A 26,079-nucleotide genomic window follows, 5' to 3' on the forward strand; every position below is an offset into this window, starting at 1 on the left:
GATGCAGAAGTGTTGTGGTCAGGAGGGCCGTGGAATCGAGTATAAACAGAGCAGGTCAAGTGCTCTCATGTTGTGTGTTTGAGTCAGATATCATACTATGAGCCTTTCAGAATGCATGCAGTTAACAAAGCCTGATAGCAATGAGCAGAGCAGAGGGTGCACCAAGTTCAGCACCAGTGTAATCATCAAATTCAATAAGTGGTCCCTTTCAGGGATCAAAATGGTATATAATTATCCCGCCTGAGCAATTACCAATTAGAGCTAATTGCAGTGGCACTTGTGACTTATTTTCGAGGATTTGCACATGCCCAGAGCAGAGTGCTAGAGGTATGTATTTAATCATGCTTTATCGTGAATAAAATGTAAGCGAGAAGAAGCGCTTTATTATGTTTAGTGTGAAATTTAAATTATTTGCTTAAATAAATGCAGTAATAGTGATTTGTGATAGAAGAGTATCTGCAAGAGTGAAAGGGAAAGTTTATAGGACTGTGGTGAGACCTGCGATGTTGTATGATTTAGAGACAGTGGCATTGAGTAAAAGACAGGAGGTGGAGCTGGAGGTAGCAGAGCTGAAGATGTTGTGATTTTCATCGGGAGCAACGAGGAAGGACATGAATAGAAACAAGTTTATTAGAGGGACAGCGCATGTAGGACGTTGTGGGGACAAAGTAAGAGAGGTCCCATTAAGATGGTTTGGACATGTGCAGAGGAGGGACATGGAGTATATTAGAAGAAAAATGCTGAGGATGGAGCCACCAGGAAGAAGAAAAAGAGGAAGACAAAGGAGGAGGTTTATGGATGTGGTGAGGGAAGACATGCAGGTAGTTGGTTTGAAAGAGGCAGGGGGGGTATGGAGACGCATGATCCGCTGTGGCGACCCCTAAAAGGAGCAACCAAAAGAAGAAGAAGAAGAAAGCACATATAAAAAAAAGCATCTTGGGGTTCGGGTCAGCCTGAACCCTCAACATCTCAAACTTATAAACATTTACAGAAATAACACAATGGGCCATGCTGTTATAGGGAAGAAATGCACCCTGAAGCACCCTGATTTTACACAAAGAAATTATACCAGATCCAATTTTAACGTTAAATGTGCATTATGCTTTTTAATCATTTATTGTTGCATTTAATTATAATGAAAACCCACAAAAAAGTTCCCTGTTATTACTTACATTATACAAGCAATAAACAGTAACTAGATGTTTCACTATATTTTTTATCCTCTATTGAAGTAAATGAGACGAAACAGATCCGTTTGTCTGGTTACAAAGCAGAGGTGGGAAGCAACGAAGTACAAATATTTTGTTAATGTACTGAAGTACATTTTTCTGGTATCAGTACTTTACTGCACTATTTATTTTTTCACTTATTAAATACTTTACACAAATATTTTACGACTTTTTACATTTTCAAAACAGGCTTGTTACTTTATTTTTAATCTATTTGGTGGCATGATCAATATTTTTTCTTCTCATTGCATGCCTTTTTCAGCCCATCAACCTATTTCTCTCACACACCACAGATGTAGGCTAGTTTATGATGCTAACAAAAAGCAATGCAGAAGACAACAAGAAGTCTGGGGCTGGTGTGGATGAGACGGAGGGGGTCAGTGATGTAAACATGACTGAGAACAGAGACATTCCTGATCATCATCATCTTTTCTCTGATTGTGTTCCATCACATTCATTAGGTAACAAAGTTTGAAATTCTTTTGTATTGATATATTAATATGATGTGAGGTTCAGTTACTGGCGTGACACTAAAACAGGTAGTAGTAATGGATACTTTTTACTGAAGTACATGTCTGAGCCCAAACTTCTTTCCTTGAGGGAAAAAGTGTAGTCAGTACTTCAACTTTAACCAGAGTCTTTTAAAACATGAGTATCTGTACTTCTACCCGAGTGAAGGATGTGTGTACTTTTGTTCTTTTTGCTATCTCTGCTTTATCACAAAAATATAAAGGTAATGATATTTGGGGATAATAATATAATCTGTTATCAAGAAATCAGAAAGTATTGTGTCCTAAAGCTTTTCCGAAATAGAAAAGGCGTTTTTTAAAGTTATAATTACAGACTGTTACAAAGCTCTGGTATCTGAGACCCCAACCATAAATGTTGTATAATAAATTCAAGATACCATTTCCATCTAAAAAAAAATTAACTAATATCAGAAAATATTAAATCTGCTTATTATTATGTAGAGCGATTCTGGATTTGAGGTGTTACTATAGAAACAATCGCATGAAAGAAGAAACAAAAGTTGTATGTTTTAGTCAGAAATACTGTAAGCTGTTGTTAAAGAAAAATAGACCAAAGAAAATTGGGACATTCGTTGTAACAGCTGATCAGCCTTATGATGGAGGAAAGAAGAACCAGTGGTGTGTAGATTAAGATCACACAAGAACCCACTTTTTTTGCACTGCAATTCCTTACAGAGGAAATGAGGCGAACTCTTTTGCCGACAGCTGTAAGAATTGAGGGGGTGCTAACCAATCTGAGTACGTGTTTATTTAACAGCAAATACGCCTGAGGTTCACTAAAACGGCAAGCAGCTAATTGGTGATTTCATATACAATTAAGTCGACATGGCTCATTTGTTTTTTAATATAGTCACAATAATCAGACAGTGAAGAGGTCAAGTTATTCAATGTAATTTAGAGAGCCAAGGCCATAATAAACATTTTTTTATTTATTGACTCAATCCCATTGTGCAATTGAGCCTCAAGAACAGGTACATTAGAGAGAATTGATGGCGAGCCGTGACCGAGCACCATTCATACCTAGAGAACGAGGGCTCAATAACCGAGCCGGTCTCTGACTCATTCCATCCCCTTCTCTGGTGCTGCCTTCGCTGCAATTTCCCTTTCACACATACATCTTTCTGCCTCTCTTTCGATTTGCTCTCTCTCTCCCAGCTTCCAAATGTCAACCATGAGGTGAAATAACCGACTGGCTGACTGGATGGTAATTGTGTTTGTTAATAATTGATAGGGCGGCTCAATCCTGCCGGTGGGCTGAGATGGAGGAGGGGCAAGGGGTCGTCGTACACATATCAATGTTTTACCTGATAAAGAAGGATGGATATTTCTGTATATTTCTGTATCTCCACTCACTAGTATAATGAAATGACACCAACTTTTATTTTAGTTTTACTGAGTGTATACAAAATGTCCTTCATGAATATAGATGGACCTCAATTTTATTTATTGCAGAGCTTAGCATGACCGTTACATATAACTGATTCTGTATTTCAGGAATGATATAACTTTAAACTGGGAGTGATCACCTTGTTTAAATAACCAGTTAAGTTTTTGTGAAACAACATATACTATCTAGACAAAGTATTGGGACACCTGATTGTTTTTGTTCATATGTGGCTCCATTTTTTGGATGCGGTAGCATAACATTTTCCCTTTGCTTGAACTGGGAGACCCAAACCTGTTCCAGCATGACAAAGCCCCTGTGCACAAAGTCAGCTCTATGAAGCTATGGTTTGCATGGGATGGAGTGGAGGATCTTTAGTGGCCTGCTATAGACCTTTGACTAGACCTTTTCTATAGCCCTATTTAACACCTTTGAAATTAATTGGAATACTGACTGCACCCCAGGCCTCCTCACCTCACCTATTGTACATCAGTACCTGACCCTTGTGGATGAATAAGCAGAGATCTCCACAAACACTCTAAAATCTAGTGGAACATCTGTGATCATACAGTGTATTTATACCCCAGCGACACATCACTTGATCAGCAGTTTACAATACAGTTCACATATGTACTGTACATGCTCAAAATGCAGTAGATGTAGGCATATGAATGACGTATGTGCTACAGCCAGGGTTGCCAGACATGCATGACAAACTCTACTTAACAGACAAACAGTAATAATATATAATTTTCTTTAAATTTACACCTGGTTTTGAGAGGCAGATAAAATAATCTGGCTCCCACTAGTTGTCCAATGTTTAGTATGTATAAGTAAGACAAGATTTTTCCTCCAGAATAATAACTAAATGGGCACTAAACTGATGAATCGATCTGGCTCTATGAGAAAATTATGCACAATCGTTTATTTTCAGTATTATATAGGACGGTCAATTCGACCCAGTTCTCGAAAGAATTTTTGTAAGAATGAAAAAACGTATCTATTCAATCAATTTTTTTCATCAATTTTCTTGAAAGACACCAATCATTCAGAAGGTTGACTAAAGACAAGATTAAAAATGTGTAGCAGTTTACAATGAGCTAGCAATGAACTAGCACAGAAGTCATGAGCGTGTAGATTCAAAGTAGTTTAACCTACTGCAGTTTGTCAAGGTTCTTCAACACTTTATACTAATAGTGTTCTTGTGCACACACTTCATAACTTCATTGGATGATTAGATAGCGGGGGCGTTTATTTAGAGCCTCGTGATATTTGAATTTGATTTAACTCACAAATTCCCCCCTTATTAGAATTGGATAAAGGCAGGCAGAAAGAGCTTGAAAAATGTGAGAAAACAGCCAAAAGATTGACAGAGAAAAAAGATAGAGAAGGATATGATAGGGAGAAGGTACAAGAGCCAGAATTTAGTGGATGGCATATGTCCGGTTGGACAGCTGCTCCATTATGCAGCAATTGAGGCCCACCCTGATCTCAGGTCAGCTTGCCATCTGTCCTTTCTGACACGGTCATCCACTGGGACATCCTAGCTTTTGTTTATTTTAAGCACATCCAAACCCTTTGGCCTGCCACCACACTGGTCATCCAAGCCAGCATTCTGGCCTTTATACCTAAAGAGGTCAAGCAATTCACATCCCTCACTGTGGCTCCACCCAACTGTACATCCATCACACCGTCCATTCCCTTGCCAGTAAACAAGTGTGTGTTTTCTAGCGTAGTGTGATTTATGCCCAATTTACAGGGTGTTCCCCAGATTAATATACAACACAAGCAGGCAATCACACACCTATTAAGAGGAATTGATTGGATGGAGCTTGCATGGCTGCCAAGAACAATGAGCAGGGTAGGAGGAGTGGGGGAGGAAAGGTATCAGATAAGGGTCATTGGTTTAAAAGGCAGTAATGATGGGCCAGGTCAACCATTAGAAACATCTCTGGCCGACAGCCAGTAAAAACTGGCCAGCGATTCCTCCAGTGTTCTTTTTGCGTGTCCCTTGTCTACACTGCTTTAATGCGCTAGTGTATAAGACACACTTTAAATGAGTCTCTGGGTTTTCCATGAGAGCTCACAGGATTACAGTGAACAAATTACTGATATGTAAAAAAAAATTAAATATCTGAGGAAAGAAAGAAAAAGAGGTTTTAATTTAGCGTCTTTCATATTTATTTAATTAAATTTTTAATAAAAATGGTCAAACAGAACTGTGTGCTGCATTAATCGCACACCAATAGAATTAGTGGTGTTAAAATAAATCCTTAAAATTATATATATATATATATATATATATATATATATATATATATATATATATATATATATATATATATATAATTTAGGGCTGTCTAAATTAATAAGGCGCTATCGCAAATGTATTTTAATAAATAAATAACATGGAATAACATATTTGAAATAGTTGAAAAAATGCAATTCGGACAAGATTCAAACCGCAGTATAGCGGGGGATTACTGTTTTTATATATATATATATAAACTATTTAACTATTTAACTATTTTAAATATTGGGCACAATTAAGTTATTTATTACAGCTTCAAAACAACTTACCTTAACTTTCCAACAAAAGAACAGTCCAGATAAATATTATTTACAGTATTAAAGATATAAAATGTAACTAAACAGTCGAATAGTATTACAATGTAATAATATAGAAAAATTAATAGTTGTAATAATGCTTGGTTGGTTTAACCATATAAAGAAATTATATTGTCATTTAAGCTTTATGAAGTCCTGCGGCTCCAAGAACTTTGAGAGGTAATGATCTAAGTCCAAATGTTCCTTATTTTGAGCACGTTTTACTTGCTGGTGTTATGTATAACTAAATTTATCTTTTGGTCAATAGTTATAAATGCTCATTCTCAAGCTTGTCTTTAACTCTTTACAGAAGTATTGAGTCTCCCTATAAACACTAAACTTTTAATACAGCATTGCACAAAAATATTATTATCATCATTAAAGGTAGAAGCAAAGCTGTTTAGGAGATCTCTGTCAGCAGAAATGCCCCCAAAAAGTGAAAAAGCTGACACTAACAATATAATGATGGCTTTGAAGTGGAGGCCAGAAGCACTTACATCATTTTGAAATTGATGAAATAAGTCCGCCATGTAATTTGACCCTGCCTAGCACAGTAAAATCATTGCTTGATATTCAAGTCAGTAATCCATGACCAGTGTCACAATCTTAACACTTACAGAGAGAACACTTTCTGTGTATTTCCAAATGACATTAGTGTTTAACCAAGCAAACAGTGAGAGACATGCGCGATAACCATTACAAGCAGCCGACAAGCTCACGCCTTGGCCCCGTTAGTAAGCTAGATGACAAAGAAAGGCCTGGTTTCATTGACGGTAAGGGGGGGATAGCGGCGGCGCAGGGCGAAACAGCTTCATTGGCGTGGTCTGTTCTCTTCCACGGTTCAACAAGCTCAACATGAGGAGTAAATTGCAGCCCAGACAAACCTGTCATTACCCGAGGGCACTCGTTATGGCTGCACCCTGTGTTTTTTCAATTCCCCGCTGAACAGTTATACTGTCAGCCCCCCGCATGACTTGGAAAAAAAAGAAAAGAGGGTGGGAGTGGAGAGGGGACGACCAGGAGTGAGAAAGATGCTGAGAATATCACAGGCCATGCTAGATGGTGGGTAATTTTCTCAGAGGAGTATAATGGAAAGCAAGCGTAGCTCCCGCCGTGAGGGATATGATTCCGATCCGACTCAGTGAAGCCCTCAGACAAGGCAGTTGTGTTTACCGTCTCGCTGACTGGTTTTTAAAGTGCTTTAGTGTCAACTTTTGGCATTTTCTCCATCATGGTCCCTCTGTTTCTGCCTCACACAATTCAAATGTCTCTCAGTGACACCTTTAATTCAAAGCACAGGTTTATAGTAATCCTCTTATTCTAATATGATTATTTCTTAATATGATTAATTATAAATTATTGGCAGATATGGTGGAGTTCTTTTTTTTTTTTAGCAAGTTCATTTCACATTTAGAAAAGGAGTCTTCAGTGTCAGCACTTTGTAACTCTGTTTTTGTAATACTGCACAACTTGGTTCTTTCAAGACAGAGAAAAGGAGAGGCTGCTAAGGGAATGGCGCTATTACAGTAGCTATTAATGTAAATAACAGGAACTAACTTTTTTATTGATTGATTTATTGATGATTTATTGATAGTCCTTGAGATATGATGCTTGGACTTACGATTTTTGGATCTTACAATAGCGATACAACAAATTTGTAAAAAAAGTTTCGCACTGCAGGCAAACATAGCAGCTTATGCAGCTTACATGGCCCTCCAATCGTGAACCAGAGTCAGAGTGTCTCCAAAATTGCAGCTCTTAGTCAGTATCTATTAAAATTGGTATAAAAAGAGAACAGTGATGAACCAGTGACATGGTTATGGCTAAGGCTCAATCATGCACGTGGGGAGCGAAGGCTGGCCCGTGTGGTCCAATCCAACAGATGAGGTCCAGTAGCTCAAATTGCTGAAGAAGTTAATGCTGTTCATGTTCAACAGGTCAGAACTTTTTGGGCAGCAAAAGAGGGACCAAAAAAATATTAGGCAGGTGGCCATAATGTTGTGTGGGTCTGTGTATATACTGTGTAGTTTATACGGTATGGTACTGTAAATTGTTTGTTAAATTGTTAAATTGTGTACTGTTGTTGTTAAATTATTAACAAATTACAGAATACTACCCCATACTGATCACTATTTTTTAAGACTAAACGGGGGATTACTGTATACTATATTCTCTTACACTCGTTTCATCATCTATGTACAGTAGCTACTATAGAAAGGAACCTCTATGGTGAGAGAAGGACACACACATACATGCACACACACACACACACACACACACACACACACACACACACACACACACACACACAGGCCTTCCTCTGATGTCACTCTGGGAGTCCCTGCAACTGCATCCTCTTGAGGTGGGCCCGTCCTCTGTGTGTGTGTGTGTGTGTGTGTGTGTGTGTGTGTGTGTGTGTGTGTGTGTGTGTGTGTGTGTGTGTGGTCATTCTGCAATGCCTGTGCAGCATGAAGCAGCAGATTTACATCAGCATTTAGCACATTTAAAAATTAGCACAAATCTTTAGCAACAATAACAGTTTCAGTTTCAATCTTGATTTCACAGATGAAAGAATTTTGACACATGCTAACAACCTTCTAAAAAAAATACAAAAAATAAATCATCACTCATCGGCACCATCAGTGTGCCAGCGTGGTCCATCTTGGTTATCGTGCATAATTAACACCAGAGCTTCACTTGACTCCTTCCTACGGCCTAGAGAAACACTCGAAAAACACCTGCTGCACAGAGACTGCCAGATCTACTGACTAATGATGAAAATATGCGTGAATTGCACCTGTGATTATGCAAAGAAAAAAATAACACTGAAATCGCCACAGAATGACTGTTCATCTTTATGTATATACTTCGTTTTTGTAATAAACTAGGACAAAAGCTGAAATGATGTGTGCTTACTAAAGCAGTAAGATTTAAATTCAGCATATCCTTTATCTCTACCATTTCATCAGAAAGCGGCACATATTTAAAATAAGACACGGCATTCGGATTTCTGAATTTTGCTGCAGGGTGATTTGCTTAATAATTGATCACAAACAGGAATGGCAAGGAAAGTATATAGACCTGAGAATGTGCTAGAACTACACATGCAGCACTGTTTTATTCCGATCGTTTAGTCTCTTTTATTCTTCAGACTTCTCCCACTTGGTTATCAGCAAAAAATTTAATTGGATGTCAGTGCAAGGTAGATGGCTTCCCAGCTGAGCTCTCAACATGGCTGTTCTCTTCCTCAGGGTTTCATCTGCTTCCCATGAGGCCGCAGGGCTCTGCGTCATTCACAAAATTCATTCAGATGGCTGCAACCTCAAAGCCTCGCCTTCATTCAGAAATCTTTTTATAGCTAGGACTGTACCATGGAAAGGATGTGTGCTGAGAGCAGCAGGCGGGGTTTGTGTGTGTGTGCGTGGGGGGGGGGGGGGTTGTCTGTACAAGAGTGTGAAGAACTGCTTAAGTACCTGATGAGAGCCTCTCTCCAGCTTTACTGCGTCATAAGGGTCCGATTGGCTCCCTCACCTGTCCACACCTGACAAGACCTGTGATTGGACAGTGGAAGTGACTGTGGAATGAATGATGGGTGTGAAGGCGTGAGCCAAACTTGGAGAAGTTTGGTTGGCTGAAAGTAACGACGTCAAAGCTCAGGGATGGTGAGAGATTGGTCAGGAGGCACGGCACGCTCTGCAAACACAGAGCTCATCACTGACACACAAGCTCATTCACAGATACGGCACACAGACCGGTAACACATTTGCTTAGGCTGAGTGATAATGACTGTGTGTGCAGGAAATATTGTTTATAGATCATCTAATTTACAGCAAAAGAGACATACAGGCCTCATGACACATCAGTAAATATCAAATAATTTAAATGCATACATATACACACAATATTAAACTAACGGAAGGGTGAAGCAAATAATTATCTCATTACAGTGGTACATTCCAAGAGTAGAGATGTATTAGTAACCAAGTAAACAGTTTGTTGTCGAGGTTGATATGTTGACAAATAGATGGGTAATCATCAGATTTGGTGTGGACAACGTTCTGCTGGGAAAAACCTTTACTCCTGGCATTCATGTGAATGTTATTTTGACACGGTCCAATTACCTAAACCCTGCTGCATACCAAGCACACCCCCATCCTGACAACAGGATTTTCTAATAGCAGTAGACTCTAGACCCCTGACATGTTTGAGAAACATTGTTCATGGTGTGTTGACCTGGCCTCTAAATTCCCCAGATCTCATTCTGAACCAGTATCTGTGGGACATGCTGGTAAACAAGTCTAATCTCTCGAGGACCCACCTCACGACTTACAGAACTTAAAGGATCCGCTGCTCATGTGTGGTACTTCCAGGTGCCGCAGCACACCTATAGATGTCTTATGGAGCCCATTATCTTTAGCTCTTGTGCTCTTGTTACCCATTAGCTCTTGTGATCAGAGCTGGTTTGGAGGCACAAAGTGGACCGATACATACCTGCATGAAGACTGCACAGTGGTGAAGCAGGTTAGCATTTTGTGTCCCGTGAGAACGACTTTGGAATCAAGTTAATCTTCTCTATATTACCGAAAGCAAATAAACAGTTTTACATAATAACCAGGTTCAATAATAGGCTACACTGGCCAGGCATAACATTATGACCTTTTAATATTATGAGCGGTGGAGTGAATAACACTGATGATCTCTTCATCATGACACCTGTTAGTGGGTGGAATATATTAGGCATAACATTTTGTCCTCAAAGTTGATGTGTTAGAAACAGGAAAAATAGGCAAGCGTAAGGATTTGGGCGAGTTTAACGAGGGCCAAATTGTGATGGATAGACAACTGGGTCAGAGCATCTCCAAAACTGCAGCTCTTGTGGGCTGCTTCCGGGTCTGCAGTGGTCAGTATCTATCAAAACTGGTCCAAGGAAGGAACAGTGGTAAATCAAACCGAGCCGAGGCTCATTAATGCACGTGGGGAGTAAAGGCTGGTCCGTGTGGTCCGATCCAACAGACGAGCTCCTGTAGCTGAAATTGCTGAAGAAGTCAATGACATTAATGTTTCGACAGGTCAGAACTGTTTTGGCAGCAAAAGGTGACTAACACATCATTAGACAGTGGTCATAATGTTATGCCTAATCAGTATATATTAATTCATTGAAGGTCAAAAGGACACTTGAATGTTTACAAATGAACCTTGGCAAACCATTTCTTCATCGAACTTGCTTTTGTGCACAGAGGCATTGTCATGCTGGAAACATTTTTGGGCCTCACATCTCATACCTAGGACTTCGGTGGCCTTCTTAAAACCATCTTTATGAGGCCACGGCTATAGATAAAAAAACGCAGTATAACAGAGCACTGCATCACAGAGAGGTATCTTATACAGTGAGACTGAAAGCCATCACTATAGCAAGAAACACAATCAATACAATTCAACAAGTCTTGCACACATCATCTCCAGCAGAAGCATCAATATTAAATTCATAAAATGACCCCATGTTTTCTGTGCATATCATAATGCATTGGAGTACAAATGTTTGTAGGTCTTTAGGATAGCACGTTAAGGAAATGTTATTTATTCCAAAAAGACCTTTAGTTTTTTACAGACATTCCTTTATTACCACAAAAATGGTCAAAGTATACATGTTAAGATTTTGATATTGAGGAAAAAAACAATCCCTGTCCGAATGCGATTACTGTCTAATAACTTGTAACATCTTTTGCCTTTATAACTGCCTCCAGCCACTTTAATATCCTCGCAGCCTCTTGGATTGAATATTCGTTTTCTTATCTTTCCCCATTCTTATGACATATCTGCTATCCATTTTTTTTGTCCATAATTTAGAACATGAAACATGCATTTATTCTCCCAGGAAACATGACGTTTTTCCGCATCATATATGCATTTAGAACAGTGAAATGTACAAATTTTGAGAAAATTAGATAATGTGACTATTTTCTAGTTTCCCCCATTGTAAATGGCCTTTATGCTTTTACTGAATAAAACAGGTCACTGATGGGGTCTATATGGGGTTAACATGCCCAAGTTTGGTTAAGAACAGAGCATCTGAATGAAGCATTGAAATATGAACATGAATGAAATATATACGATATGAAATAAGCATTGTAAATGGAGCTTGGGATTCGATGGCAAAACGTGACTTTGAGTCAAGCTCTGGGATTTACACAGAAGAATCTTGGCATTGCCATAACCGAGGAAATTGTGTGTGTAAGTTTCGGGGTACTTTCTGACACACTCAGGCTACTGGAAGACAGATGATGTGGCACTAATCAGGCGCAGTGTGAGAGGAGGGAAGGGGGACAACACAAGTGCATTAAAAACCATTAGCTGCCTCCAAAACCGTTACGCTCACTTATTTTGACAGATTCATGCAGCCGGGTGATTCTCTGCACAGAGGGTGTACACACACACAATTCGTCACGTCCCCTCGTACCAATTGGGCCATCGAGGCGTGACTGTACACAAGCAAATTGGCAGAGCAGGTTACTATGCACAGAGATACAGATGCTCTTAGGAGACTTTCTAAAAGTAAAAAAGAAATACAGGAAGTGTTTTGATGTAATTTCCTGTGAGGAGCACATTTACCTGTGTTGTTTAACTTCCATAACACCACTGTACTTCTGAAGTCAAGCATCTGATTGGACGGAAAGTGTGGATTCATATTCCGTTGCAGCAGCACTGACAAGTCTAATCACAGGTTTCTTTCGTTTCTTTACAGGAACTTGTACAGCAGATCAACATAATCTCAATCTTATTTAAAAAAAACCCTAAATAAATGTTTGTCAACAAAGAATAACTTTATACTTGTAGATATGGTCCGATTTTTCTGCTTATTTCTTATTGCCTATTTTTGGAAAAAATCTCCACCAACAGCACTTTGCAGCATATATAGCTTATGCAGCCAAAAGTATTGGGACACCTGCATTTTCCAGCTATATGCGGTTTTATTCATAAACTGTTACCACAAACTTGGAAGCACAGTTGTACAAGATGTCTTTGGATCGAGTAGCATAATTGTTTTGTTTTGTTTTTTTTACTTATTTTTAAATCTAGGAGACCCAAACTTTAGCAAGCTCTATAAAGATATTGATTGGTCATTGCTCTGACCACAACCCGATTGAAGACCATTGAGATGAATTGGAACACAGACTGCAACCCAAACCTCCTCACCCTATATCAGTACCTGACTTCACTAACACCCTTGTGAATGAATGAGTACAAATCTCCACAAGTTCACTCCAAAATCTAGTAGAACATCTTCCCAGAAGAGTGGAGGTTATTATATAGTGTAGACTATACACTGTCCATCCAAAAAGAAAAATCACCACCTGGATGTAACTATGCAAATAGGTAGGATTGGATAATTAGTGCATGGATGATTATGTTTTAGCTGGCAACACGTTATTTAACCCTAACTGATGCAGTGAGTAGCTTCTCATTTCTTAAACAACCATGTCACATCCTGTGGTGGTGGAAAAGATGTTAATCTGTTTCAATAGGGTCAAAATATTAGCATGCATCAAGCAAAGAAAACATTCAAGGATATTGCTGATTCTACTAAAATTGGGTTAAGAGCTGTCTAACGCATTATTTAAAACTGGAAGGATAGTAAGGAACCATCATCTTCGAGGAAGAAATGTGATGGAAAGAAAATCTTGAACAATTGTGATTGGCGATCACTGAAACGTCTGGTGGAATCAATTCGTAAAACAAAAAACCCCCAGTAGAACTCATAGATATGTTTAATATTGAAAGTAAGAGCATTTCCACAAGCACAATGCGAAGAGAACTTAAGGGATTGGAACAGCTGTGAGGCTAAAAAAAAAAGGCTTTAATTTGAAAGGTAGCATAAAGATTGTGCTCTGGAGAATAAAAGAAGGTCATGTGGTCTGATGAGTCCAGGTTCACCCTGTTCCAGAGTAATGGGCGCATCAGGGTAAGAAGAGAGGTGGATGAACTGAAGCACCCATCGTGCTAAATGCTTACCGTACAAGCCTGTGGGGGCAGTGCTATGATCTGGGGTTGCTGCAGTTGGTCAGCTGTAAGTTCAGCAACGTTATCTGCCCAAAGAATGAGGTCAGCTGACTACCTGAATGACCGGATTCCATCGATGGATTTTTTTTTTTTCCTGATAGCACAGGCATATTCCAAGATGAAAATGGCAGGATTCATTGGGCTCAAATTTAACCCCATTAAAAATCTGGACGAAAATAAATCTTGTGATATTGCAGAAGCTTATCGAAATGATGCCACGGTAAATGCGTGTCGTAATCAAAGCTAAAGGCGGTCCAACGAAATATTACAGTGTATTGAGATATAACAGAAGAACCCCTCATTTCTTTAGGTTAAATGTAATTCTAAATATTTCAAAAACAGGTTTCGTCATTCATGAATAAATTAAAATGTGGACTTTTTGACAAGTTTATTATTTTTTTTTTCACACAAGGAACGTGTTGTTGTTGGAAAATATTCAACTTCGGGCTGGTAGCAATAACTCCACATCACACTACCAGCTTATTTATTATTTTGCTATGACAGCACCCATTGTGCTCTATTCCTCATCGTGTATTTTCTGCCTCTGTTGTGGATTTCCAAAACTCCCCATTCACACTTCAAACAGAAGCTCCTGTATTCCAAGGTGACTCCACCTCCACAAGCAGCCAACACCCCCCTACAGAGCAAACCTTTCCCACCATCCAAGGTGGATTTCACATAATGGAGGAAAAAAGGCTCTAATTATAGCTAATTAGCAGGAATGCAAGTGTGGATCTCATTACCTGCCCCAGGATTCTGTTGACTCATATTTTTAATTAGTACATGGCAAGGGAGCCGATGTGATGCTGGGTAGGGATGACCATATTAATTGATGTTTGGAGGAAAAGTCTACGAAGCAAACGTCGGCGAAGAAACCAGTGGGAACGCATCGCGCCCCCGTATTAGCATACAGCTGTTCTGATGACGTCCAGAACAATCTCCAGTTTCATCTAGAGGAATTATGAAGTTAAATCAAAAACTGCAATCGTCATGACTATCGCTCGATCGTCCAACTTTGTTCTTGGAACTGCGGTGAACTTGAACAAGCGGATGAAACAGAAGAGGATGCTTGTGCTTATGTTGATGCAATGGTTTTGCCTTTAGTGCGTAAAAACCTCGATGATCAAGTTATCAGGGGACCAAGAATATTCATCCAAAATATATAAGAAACTTTGTTGGTTAGTCACGTTTACATGACTACCACACAGAGCCAACTCTCACACCATGAGGAGAGGCAGAGCCAGAAATAAACCTGAGCCATTGCCAAGAAACAAGCCAACACACACACACACACACACACACACACACACACACACACACACACACACACACACACACACACACACACACACACTCTGCATTGTCGTTTTCTCTCCCTCTGATAGCATTACTGAATAAACTCATGTTTATATAATAAAAAAAAATACAAAATTGAAAACTGAATTTCAGCATTTTATTTTTATTTATATCTCAATACAATTTGTATTTTTTTTAAAGAAAAAAAAATTTTTTAAGTAAAAAGGTCAAGAACAAACAGATTCTGATTGATAACAATGGACAAGAAAAATACTGCTTTTGTGCCAAATGTTTGCATGTTTACATCATGTTTGTCTCCTTAATCCAAATAAATCCCTCTATAAAAAAGACTTTTTGTAAAGGGGGAAAAAAATGAGCTTTTGAAAACAAGAAGAGGAGCAGAACTCCTGCGGTGCAGTGCGTCTCTCACGCATCTCGCTCACATTTCAAAACGGAGGTTTGATCGCTTCGTGTCTTTCCCTTGTTAGCATGCAGCCAGCTTGTGCGAGATGCTGTGACGTCAGTCATGGACGGGGAGATGGATAGATAGATAAGGGGTGTGGTTGTTAGAGGAAAGGGAGGGTATGTTGCACTACAGATCATTGTGGCCCCTGAGATTGTTGGGGGGGGGGGGTTGGGGGGCACGCACACGCACACACACACACCACTTTTAAATGAGATCAAGTTTAACATTATTGGTAGTGTTTAGTTTCCATGACAACCACAGGGCGATAGATATTTAGAGCAGGGGCGTTCAGATGCAGTCCAGTGCAGTTCGGTGATCTTAAGTTTGTGCACCTCGGCTTTCGAGCCTGCGGACACAAGACGGTGGCTGAACGGGAAAAGAATGCGCAAAAAATAAAGAAATAGCATGGGTGAACCTCAGAAAATGGTGTAAATAGGAAGCAGAGAGGGAGACAAGATTATAGGGAGAGTCTAATTTGCAGATACTGATGTTCATCATGACTCATTTTACTGATTCGGCTCGACCTGTTTATTCGATTCCTTTAATTGACCTCTCAAAGCACCATCCAGAAATCTAGCGGCTCATATTTTACAGCGAATAATATACATCTATTCGATTACAGTAGAATATAATACATCACATCTCTTACAAAAATGAACAAGGGGCAATTTTTTTTTTTTTTGTGAATCGATCTGTCCAGCCTGATTAAAAGAGTTGTTGGGAAAGTTGTTTGTTTGCAAACCACTCATCACTAGTCACAGACTCCTGCAGAGATGCTGCCATGTTTTGAGTCATTGAGTATTTAAAGCACAATACTGATTCATGCAAAGCAGAACAGTACGAACAAGGCCGGGCAACATGCTTTTTTTTTTTTTTTCCTCCTTCTCCCACTTCTAAATGTCATCTTAACACTTGTGAAGCGCTCATGAACGTCACAAGAACAAAGCACCGGTCAGCTCCCTTAAGTGGACATTTGCTCTGGAGTTATTTCTTCAGTTCGACAGTCTGGCAGATCGCATTTTTCAGATGTCCGATGCTGACCAGATTGAGGAAGAGGAGGTGAATCGAGTCTTAACGGAGCAAAGAAAGCTAAGAAATTATCAAGAGATCAAGACCCTCGTATTAAAAAACTTGAGGTGGTGGAAAGCACAAATGCATAAAACCTAATCCGGGTCAGAACGGATTAATGTTTCGCACTGATCGCATATTATTTGCAGAAAGCATGGTGCACATTCTTTTGTCGCTCCACACAAACGGAAAGGTGTTCGGTGTCTTGAAATGCGGTGTTTATGCAAAGTTAATCAGATCTGATGTGACTCAGAGTTTGAGCGAGCGAGCGAGCGAGCGAGTACAGTGCACAAGGCGCAGTGCATCACCATGGCAGCCAAAGTCCCACCCGCGTCCTGCAGGTGTGTGACTCACCCATCAGCTACACAAAGAGACAGAGGATGCCGCAGACACAATCTCTGCATCTCTCTCTCGCTCTCTCTCTCTTTATCTATCTCTCTCGCTCACCCTTTGTGACACATGTCATACTGCCAACTTCCAACGTGGACATACTTCACAGCCACATACTCATTCACAAACTCACTTTTTGCTCACAGTGCAGTAACATGAAACTTATTATGGCGTCTCACCCTTTAGTGCACGGATACCTGAGTATCGCCGCTCCTGCCGCCACTTTCACACGTGGCATGAAATCCTCTTCCTGATATATACATGCTCCTGGCATCAGTTATTAGATTGTGGTGAAGGTGTAGCCGTGTTGTGGGAGGAAACGAAAAGACAAAAGCAACATTGAAAGATCGTGTTTATAAAATAAAAAAAAATTAAAAATAAAAAATAAAACGTGAGAAAGATTTTGACTGGATCTCCAAGCATTTAAAGACATACTGAAATCAATTCAGGGAAAATAGTATTTAATATGGCAATGGATGTCAGTAAAGTACTGTGTTGGTGGGGGAAAACCTGCTGGATGTCCCTCTGACTGGTTTCTGAGAAAATAAAGCAAAATAAAGATAGTTTTTTTTTGTACATCTTTTATGGATTTGGCCAAACCTGGATGTTTCTTTTACATAATTTGACACTTCAAACCATGAACATGAACATACACCGACCAGGCACGACATTATGACATTATAACACTATGACCGGTGAGTGAATAACACTGATTATCTCTTCATCATGGCAGTTGGTGGGATAAATTAGGCAGCGAATTTTGCCGTCAAAGTTGATGTGTTAGAAGCAGAAAAATGGGCGAGCGTAAGGATTTGTTGAGTTTAAAAGGGCCAAATTGTGATGGTTAGACGACTGGGTCAGAACATCTCCAAAACTGCTGCTCTTGTGGGCTGTTCCTGGTCTGCAGTGGTCAGTATTTATCAAAAGTGGTCCAAGAAAGTAACAGTGGTAAATAGGCGACAAAGTTGTGGGCAGCCGAAGCTCATTGATGCACGACGGGAGCGAAGGCTGGTCCGTGTGGTCCGATCCAGAAGTTAACGCTGTTAATGCTCAATGGGTCAGAACTATTTTGGCAGCAAAAGGGGACTATAATATTAGGCAGGTGGTCATAATGTTATGCCTCATAGGTGTATATCATCAGAATGATGTACAAACATTATCATTTAAACTTTGTAAAACTCGCCTAAAGTTCATATGACCTGTTTTTTGGTAGTAAAAGTGTTAAACGCCATGTTGTTTAGCCTTTTTTTGGTAATTGCTTTGGCTATACACATCGAGTGGCTATTCACATCCTCCAATCGAGGAGACAAACTCTGTCAAACTCAGAGTGCTTCATTGGCTCACAGAATTGTGACATTTTTATAATGATATATGATTATTAATGATATATCGTAGTTCATGTACAGACCTTATGTCAATCATTTAACAGTAAGATAATTAGCATAACCATGGACAGTACAAAAAAATGTGTATTATTGGTGAACCTTGTTGTTTGGTGAGCCCACTGTATCGTCACATTCCTGTTTGTGGCTGACAGGAGTAGAACCTGATGTGTTATTCTTCTGTTGAGGTCTTGAGACTCTAGTCTGCTCATCATGGTTGTAGAGTGTGCTGTCAGGTTGAACCAGTCTCCTCTGACCTCACTTATCATCAAGGTGTTTTCACCTGCAGAACTGCTGCTTACTGCTGCTTTTTTAGTGTTTTTTATTCAATTCTTTATAAACTGTAGGCACTGTTGTGTTTGGAAATCAAAGTTTCTGAATTCCTCAAATGAGCCCAACTGGCACAGGCCAAATGAATGGCACAGGCAGGTGTACCATTGCTCCTAGTAGAGTGGCATGTAAGTTCATATTCAATGTTTGTTGGTGGTAAACGTGTTAACAGCTACGTTGTTTTATGTTTTTTTTTTTTTTTTACACAATTAGTTTGGGTATACACATGCCAAAATAGACTCCTGCGATCTCTAATCAAATAGACAACTCCATCAAACCGAGCATGGTTCAGTGGCTCACACAGAACTCTGACGTGTCCATAATGATATATGATCATATTTCATGTATAGATTTCATGTGAATAATTTAGTCATACTGTACGTCTCGTTTACATTCAGTAATTTGTTCTTATTTTCAAAAAAACAATCCTGAGTGTAGCACTGCGGTCTGAGAATCTGTTCCAATTTAAAAAATACTGAATGAAAAAGGCAACTAAGCATAACCGCTCAGCCAAGTAAGCAATACGCTGGTGTTATATCAGCAAATTACCCCTGGACAAAAGGGATCTGCCTGGTCAAAAGAGACAAAAGAGATCTGTATGTATTATATGGTCTTGGGATGAAAAGGATATAGTGTGACTGATCTGAACTTACATTACTGCAATTACAATAATAGCAGTTCTTATTGAAGCTTACTCCTCAGAATGGCAGACCTTGTATGCACACACACACACAATAGTGTCAATTTGTCTCTACATAACCCTGATTCACGAGAAATGATAAGTCTTTATTGGCTGCATTTCTGTAGCAGATCCACAAAAGAATCGATTTCACTTTGAAGAGTTAGTTTGAATGCAGTCAAAAGCACACTAGTGTGTACTCTGGTGTCTATATGTAGCCTATAATCACTCATACTAATCTCGCTGAAAGCCTCTTTCTTCTGTCAAAGTTTGGAAGCAGAAGCTCTACCTATCGCCTCACGGCTGCTCGGAGCTTAGCCGACCTTCCCCTCGGATTCTCCTCGACCTCCTCCTTACTGGGAAGCACAACTTTCCTTTGCAGTCTGACCCAATAGACGCTCTCCCTGCCTCCTTCCTCATCATCTTCATCGTCCTCTAGTTTCGTCTGGAGATGGGCACGTGCCGTCTGCCGGACGCTGCGGCGTGGCGGGGCGCTGAGGTCCTCTCCTCTGAGAAAGCGCTTAGCAATGCGGTCCTCTAGCGAGTGGAAAGTAAGGACACAGAGGCGGCCGCTCGGCCGGAGGAGGTCCTGAGCCGTCTGGAGGCCCGATACAAGCTCGTTCAGCTCGTCGTTCACAAAAATACGAATCGCCTGGAAGGTTTTCGTGGCCACATGCGAGGGTCTCTGCAAGCGGTCACGGCGAGCATAAAGGGCACAAGCCGGGAATGCACCTGAAGAGAAAAAAGATTTTAAAAATACTTAAAAACAAATAGATACATCCAGGAACGGGAAGCATTATAGACTCAATGTGAGTTAAGGATGATTGTGAAATATATTACAAGTTACAAATGTTTTTTTTTTCCTTCCAATTCCATCTGTTTCCCATGCTTACTTGCCCTGACACTTGACAGTAAGCAGCAGATTTTTTTAAACACAAATCCCTTCTTTCTTTATAAAGCGCTCAAGTATCCAGCTTCAAAAAGTTGTCAAGGTTCACATGATCTCAAACGGTGTCCATCTGGGTATTCCTCTGGGTTTTCTCCCACCTACCTGAAAACATGCCAGTTCTCTGAACACTCAATATTGTTTGTAGGTGTGAATGAGCACGTGTGTGCACGTGTGTTTAGGAGTCACGTGGCAAAAGAACGAACGAACGACTCGGACTCGAGTCGAGAGGTAAACGACTGAATTCTGTTTCCTGTACATAACCTACGGAGATTTTGCGATGCTTTGTTTACGTAGTGGAAATTGATTGAATCGCTCTTTAAGACGGCTCGTTCTTCTGAGTCAAATTGAAGACTCGTTTAAAATGAACGTTCATGAACGACCCATCATTAGTACTTTGATATAAAGACTGTTCATACATAAAACTAAATCCCTAAACTGGCTTCTAATTCAGTCGTTTCCAATCGATTTCTTTTCCGATTGAATGAAAACTGGAATCACATGCGTTATAACAGAAATGAATGGTTTCCTTTCATTTAAATGCAACATGATTAATCATCTAAAGCAGTTGTCTATTTGCTGCTGCAGTTAAAGGTTACTGTTACTCTTCTAAACTTGATTACTATTAAAGCTGTACTAATGGACAGTAACAGCAGCACAGTATGTGCCTGAAAGCCTGCGATTTATAACATCCATGGATTAGGATATTAAAAATGGCAAAGCAGCGAAACAGAAAATCCTGGCATATACAACTCTAAACTACGGAGCGAACGCATTTTCAGTTTGTATTGTCACGGCTCAGCATGGGTTATGCTGCCACGGTTCTGCAGACACAAGGACTGCTGTACTAACAAAGCTCACACACAATGAACATGGCTCAGAGGCCATCATATGCTCTAAACCTGCAAACAATAGAAAAGCCTCATGAGCGGCTTTAAGATTACAGAGGCGTTTGTTTTTTTGCTGATCTTGAGGCGCAATTCGGCTTCAGTCAAAACGCTGAATGCTGAAATGTTTTCCCAGTCAACTTTCAAGAACACAAACCTACAGAGAAGATGTATATAAACTCAAATGTAGTTCTATTCAAAGGAAAATAATTGAAGGATTTGTTGAAAATGTGGACATTTTCCCATTTCTTTTCTTACCAATTTGGCAACCTGCTCGTTTCCACTCAGCAGCCAGTTTTCCCTCGTTTACTCTCTGCTTTCTTGCTTCCCTCCTTCTTACATATGTAGCTATGTTTTTGCTCAGAAGGCATTGTTATGTGCCCTCTTCTGCATACATATATGTATGGCTAATTTCACTGCCTCTGACAAAGCGCAGGAGAGAGAGAGAGAGAGAGAGAGAGAGAGAGAGAGAGAGAGAGAGAGAGAGAGAGAGAGAGAGAGAGAGAGAGAGAATAAATGTATGTGAGTGAGTAAGAAAGAGGAAGAGAAAGAAATAAGAGATTACTTTTCACTGTTGACCCCAGGTACCTAAACTCCTCATCCTTCTCCAGCTCTTCTCCCTGCAACCGCACCACTCCACTGCCCGTCCTCTCATTCACACACTGACCTTCGTTCCCCTTCTCTCCAACACATACCTCTACCTCTCCAGGCTCTTCTCAACCTGCTGCCTACTCACACCACAGATCAAAATATCAGCCACAAACCATGGAGACTCCTGTCTGACCTCATTCGTCCACCTGTCTATCACCGCTGCAAACAAGATAGGGCTTAGAGCCGATCCTTAATGCAGTCCACCTTCCACCTTAAAGCAGTCTGTCGTTCCTACTGCACACTTTACTGCTGTCACACTGTCACATACTTCTCTGACACACCTGACTTCCTCATACAATACCACAACACCTCTCTCTCGGCACCCTGTCGTACGGTTTCTCTAAATCCACAAACACACAATGCAACTCATCCTGATCTTTTCTATACTTTTCTATCAACATTCTCAAAGCAAATAATGCATCTGTGGTGCTCTTAATTCTGTAAAGCTGCTTTGAGACAATGTCCGTTGTGAAAAGCGCTATAGAAATAAACTTAACTTGACTTGACTGTTCCTCAGCATGAAACCATACTGTTGCTCACAGATGGTCACCTCTTCTCGCAGCCTGGCTTCCACTACTCTTTCCCATAACTTCATGGTGTGACTGATCAACTTTACTTCATAAGTCGCATCTAAAAGAACTAAAATAAAAAATAAAAGGAAAAATGAAAAGGAAAAAAAGAAACGAAAAGGGGCACTATTTTTATTTATACAGTCGGAATTCAGTAAACCTGAAAATGCTGATTGTTTTTCAATTAATTCTTTTCTAATACAACCATAGATTACAATGTTAATAGCGTAGTACTTTGTAACTGTTTATAGTCCACTAAACAAGTTAGATCCTGTTACCACTGGGATTATAGCCGCAATAAACAGCAGATTTCTCACCAGCCACTTTTTATATCTCAGTTAACAACATAGACATAAAAAAAAACAAGCTTATCATGTTACTGAGAAATCAGAAATAAAGTCCACAGTCCTGAAGATTTCCATTAATAGAACACTGAGCTGACACTGGAGACTCCTTCCTTAAATATTAAACAAACATTTTCTTACACAAATGCCTCAATGATTATATGTCTCGTTGATAAATAACCGCACATCTGTCTATTATTAGGCTTAGATTATGTAAAGCATCTGGCATCCAGGTCCCTGTGAATGAGCCGTTACTATAGATACAGCAGGGTATTACAAGATTCATAAACCTGTGATATGAATTACAGCTGGCGTGACTGTCTGAGCTGCTGTTATAGAAAATTAATTAACACCTTCTGACCAATCAGAGTGCCGAAGTGCTGTGTGATAATTATTCATTATACTCCAATTTAAAGCTGTAGTTTTTGTCACTGTTTCCCGTACAGACTTCCCGAAATTTAGGATTTAAAAGGAAGACCTACGCTGTGTCTGTGCTGAGGGGGGGGAAAAAGTCTGTTTTGTGATTTCATGCACATCCTTATTAATATAAAATCAATGTTTCAAAAACAGTACCAGAGGGCACTGTTTACGAGCATCAAGGACAGAAGGGAAAGGAGAAATGGACAGACAGCAAAAATAGATAAATAAATAAATAAATAAATAAATAAATAAATAAATAAATAAATAAATAAAAGGAGCGAGAGGTCTAGCATTGCCGTTCTCCAAGTCTCACACGTCTGGCCTTAAGGGTGAGTCATGAACCAATCAATAAAACCACATGCCCTGGCCCAATCTATTGCTTCTACACTTATTTTTTTTTTTTAAAAGAGAAAAAAAGAGGGGAATGGGGTGAAGATAAAGAGGAACAGGTGAACGAGGATAACATATGGAGAGTGTAAAATTAATAATCCAGAGAAAGGATGCTATGAGATGCATGATTAAACATTAATGGCTTATAGGATGCAGGACATGAATGAGGATGAAAATTGAAAGAAAAAAAAGAAAAAAATAAATAGAGAGAGAGAGAGAGAGAGAGAGAGAGAGAGAGAGAGAGAGAGAGAGAGAGAGAGAGAGATGAGCAAAGGATGCCACACTGGAACCCAGATGGTGCTAACTTGCAAATGTGACCAAAAGAGGGTACAGACACGAGCATACAAAGAAACAAAATCACTACAACAGTTAGTTAAAGGACAACAGAAAAGTTTTTTTTTAATTGTAGTAGTGCGACACACAATTTCCAGTCACCGAAATATTTTTTCTTCCACGAATGAAGAACCTGAGAATTTTGCATTTGCGTGACTCAATAATTCGGATTATTTAAAAAAAAATAATAAATAAACCTTTTATCGCTAGTTTTCTCTTAGGAGGTTTGACTCATTCTCTGTCTAAAGATTTGACGTTTGAAGCCAAGCACATGACTCAATAAAATTCAAAATTGAAATTTACTTTTTTTCCCCCCCAGATCATTAATAGTTGGCATTTCAAAAGGAAAATATCATCATGCAGAATCCTAAGCAAGGTAATATATAAAACAACTGAACAAAAGTTTTCAGTTTGCTATGTACATGTTTATGTATATTTTTTCTGTGGTAATTCTTAAAAACATAACATTTTAAAGAGAAAAATATGATCATGGATATACAATAATAAAAAAAAAAATTAATCAAAGACATATTTAGCTAAACCAAATTTATATACGTCACTTTTGTGTGTATCTACACACACACACACACACACACACACACACACACACACACACACACACACACACACACACACACATACACATACACACACACACACACACAGTATCGCACAAAAGTGAGTTCACCCTTTACATTTCAGCAATCATTTCAGTGTATCTTCTCAATGGTCAATACAATAGAAATGAAACTTGGATATATTTTATAGTAGTCAAAGTGCAGTTTGTATAGTAGTACAGATTTATTGTCCTCTGAAAATAACTCACCATACAGCCATTTAGACTTATTGTCTAAATGGCTGGCAACAAAAGTGAGTACACCCTAATTGATCACAGCTGTACATCATGTAACCATGCAAAGCCACATGTCCTATTCATCATGCCCATGTTGTTGTCTGCTTCACAGGACCATACAAATTTGTGTATCTTATATTAGAGCAGTTAGAGTTTGGTGCTTTGGGTGCAATTCTCTCAAACTGACCACTGGATGTTCAACATGGCACCCTGAGCATTTGAAAATTAGAATTGTTGATCTCCATAAAGGTAGCTGAGGCTATAAGAAGATTGATAACATTCTGAAACTGAGTCACAGTACAGTGGCAAGGATCATACAGAGGTTTTCTAAAACGGGTTAAATTCAGAACCTCGCAAGGGTCCATTAAAGAAGGTAAATCCTTGTGCGCATGAGGACTGCAGCATTGCTTAAGAGGTGAACAGAAGCTTGTCAGTGCATAGACCAGCTGCCACACACTGTAACAAGTTGGTTTGCATAGCCTCTACTGAAGCTGGCTCACAAGAAACCCGCAAACTGTTTGCTGAAGACAACCAGTCCAAGAGAATGAATTACTGAAACCATGTCCTGTGGTCTGATGAGACTAAGATAAACCTGTTTGGCTCAGCTGGTGTCCAGCATGTGTTGCGACGCCCTGGTGAGGAGTACCAAGAAAATTGTGTCTTGCCTACAGTCAAGCATGGTGGTGGTAGCATCATGGTCTGGGGCTGCATAAGTGCTGTGGTACTGGGGAGCTGCACTCTATTGAGGGAAACATGGATTCCAACATGTACTGTGACATTCTGAAGCAGACCCAGATGCCCTCCCTTTCGAAACTGGGCAGAACGGCCGTTTTCCTACATAATAACGAGCCCCAACACACGATCACAACTGCCTTGCTGAAGGTGATGGAGTGGCTAAATATGTCTCCAGACATGAGTCCTATTGAGCATTTGTGGGGCATCCTAAGGCAGAAGGTGAAAAAGCGCCATGTGTGTAGCATCCAGCAGCTCTGTGATGTCATTATGGAGGAGTGGAGGAGGATCCCAGCAACTGTACAGCGCTGGTGAATTCTTTGCTCAGGAGGATTAAGTCAGTGTTAGATAACAATGGTGCTCACACAAAATATTCACACTTTGGACACATCTTTACTTATAATCACACATACTGACTACTCTTAAATATATCCAAGTTTAATTTCTATAGTATCGTTCCTTTGACGATCAAGGGTTTAACAATACATTTTAACAAAAATTCACGGCTCAGGACGTACCTCAGGGTTTAAGACAC

At 39.7% G+C, this 26,079-nt stretch overlaps 1 protein-coding gene and 1 long non-coding RNA gene across 4 annotated transcripts in view; one reads left to right on the forward strand and one right to left on the reverse strand.

Annotated features, from left to right (window-relative positions):
* Positions 1-26,079, forward strand: part of LOC310730867 — a 402,048-nt gene that overhangs the window by 368,459 nt on the left and 7,510 nt on the right. The gene's annotated exons all lie outside the window — the stretch shown is intronic.
* mettl15 (methyltransferase 15, mitochondrial 12S rRNA N4-cytidine) overlaps positions 15,248-26,079 on the reverse strand; it is a 91,510-nt gene continuing 80,678 nt past the window's right edge. Inside the window, exons 6-7 of one of the 3 annotated variants that reach the window (XR_014534974.1) lie at positions 17,665-20,151; positions 15,248-17,538 (exon numbers count right to left, since the gene is read on the reverse strand). Coding sequence is in view for 2 of the 3 variants with exons in the window: in XM_083550043.1 (XP_083406169.1) it covers positions 19,709-20,151 (443 nt within the window). In the remaining variant the exon portion in view is untranslated. Of the gene's footprint in view, positions 20,152-26,079 lie in introns of all 3 variants that reach the window. The other 2 variants (XM_083550043.1, XM_083550042.1) reach the window with 2 other exon arrangements.

This window comes from Silurus aristotelis, assembly GCF_946808225.1.
Source record: "Silurus aristotelis genome assembly, chromosome: 9".
NCBI classification, from domain to species: domain Eukaryota; kingdom Metazoa; phylum Chordata; class Actinopteri; order Siluriformes; family Siluridae; genus Silurus; species Silurus aristotelis.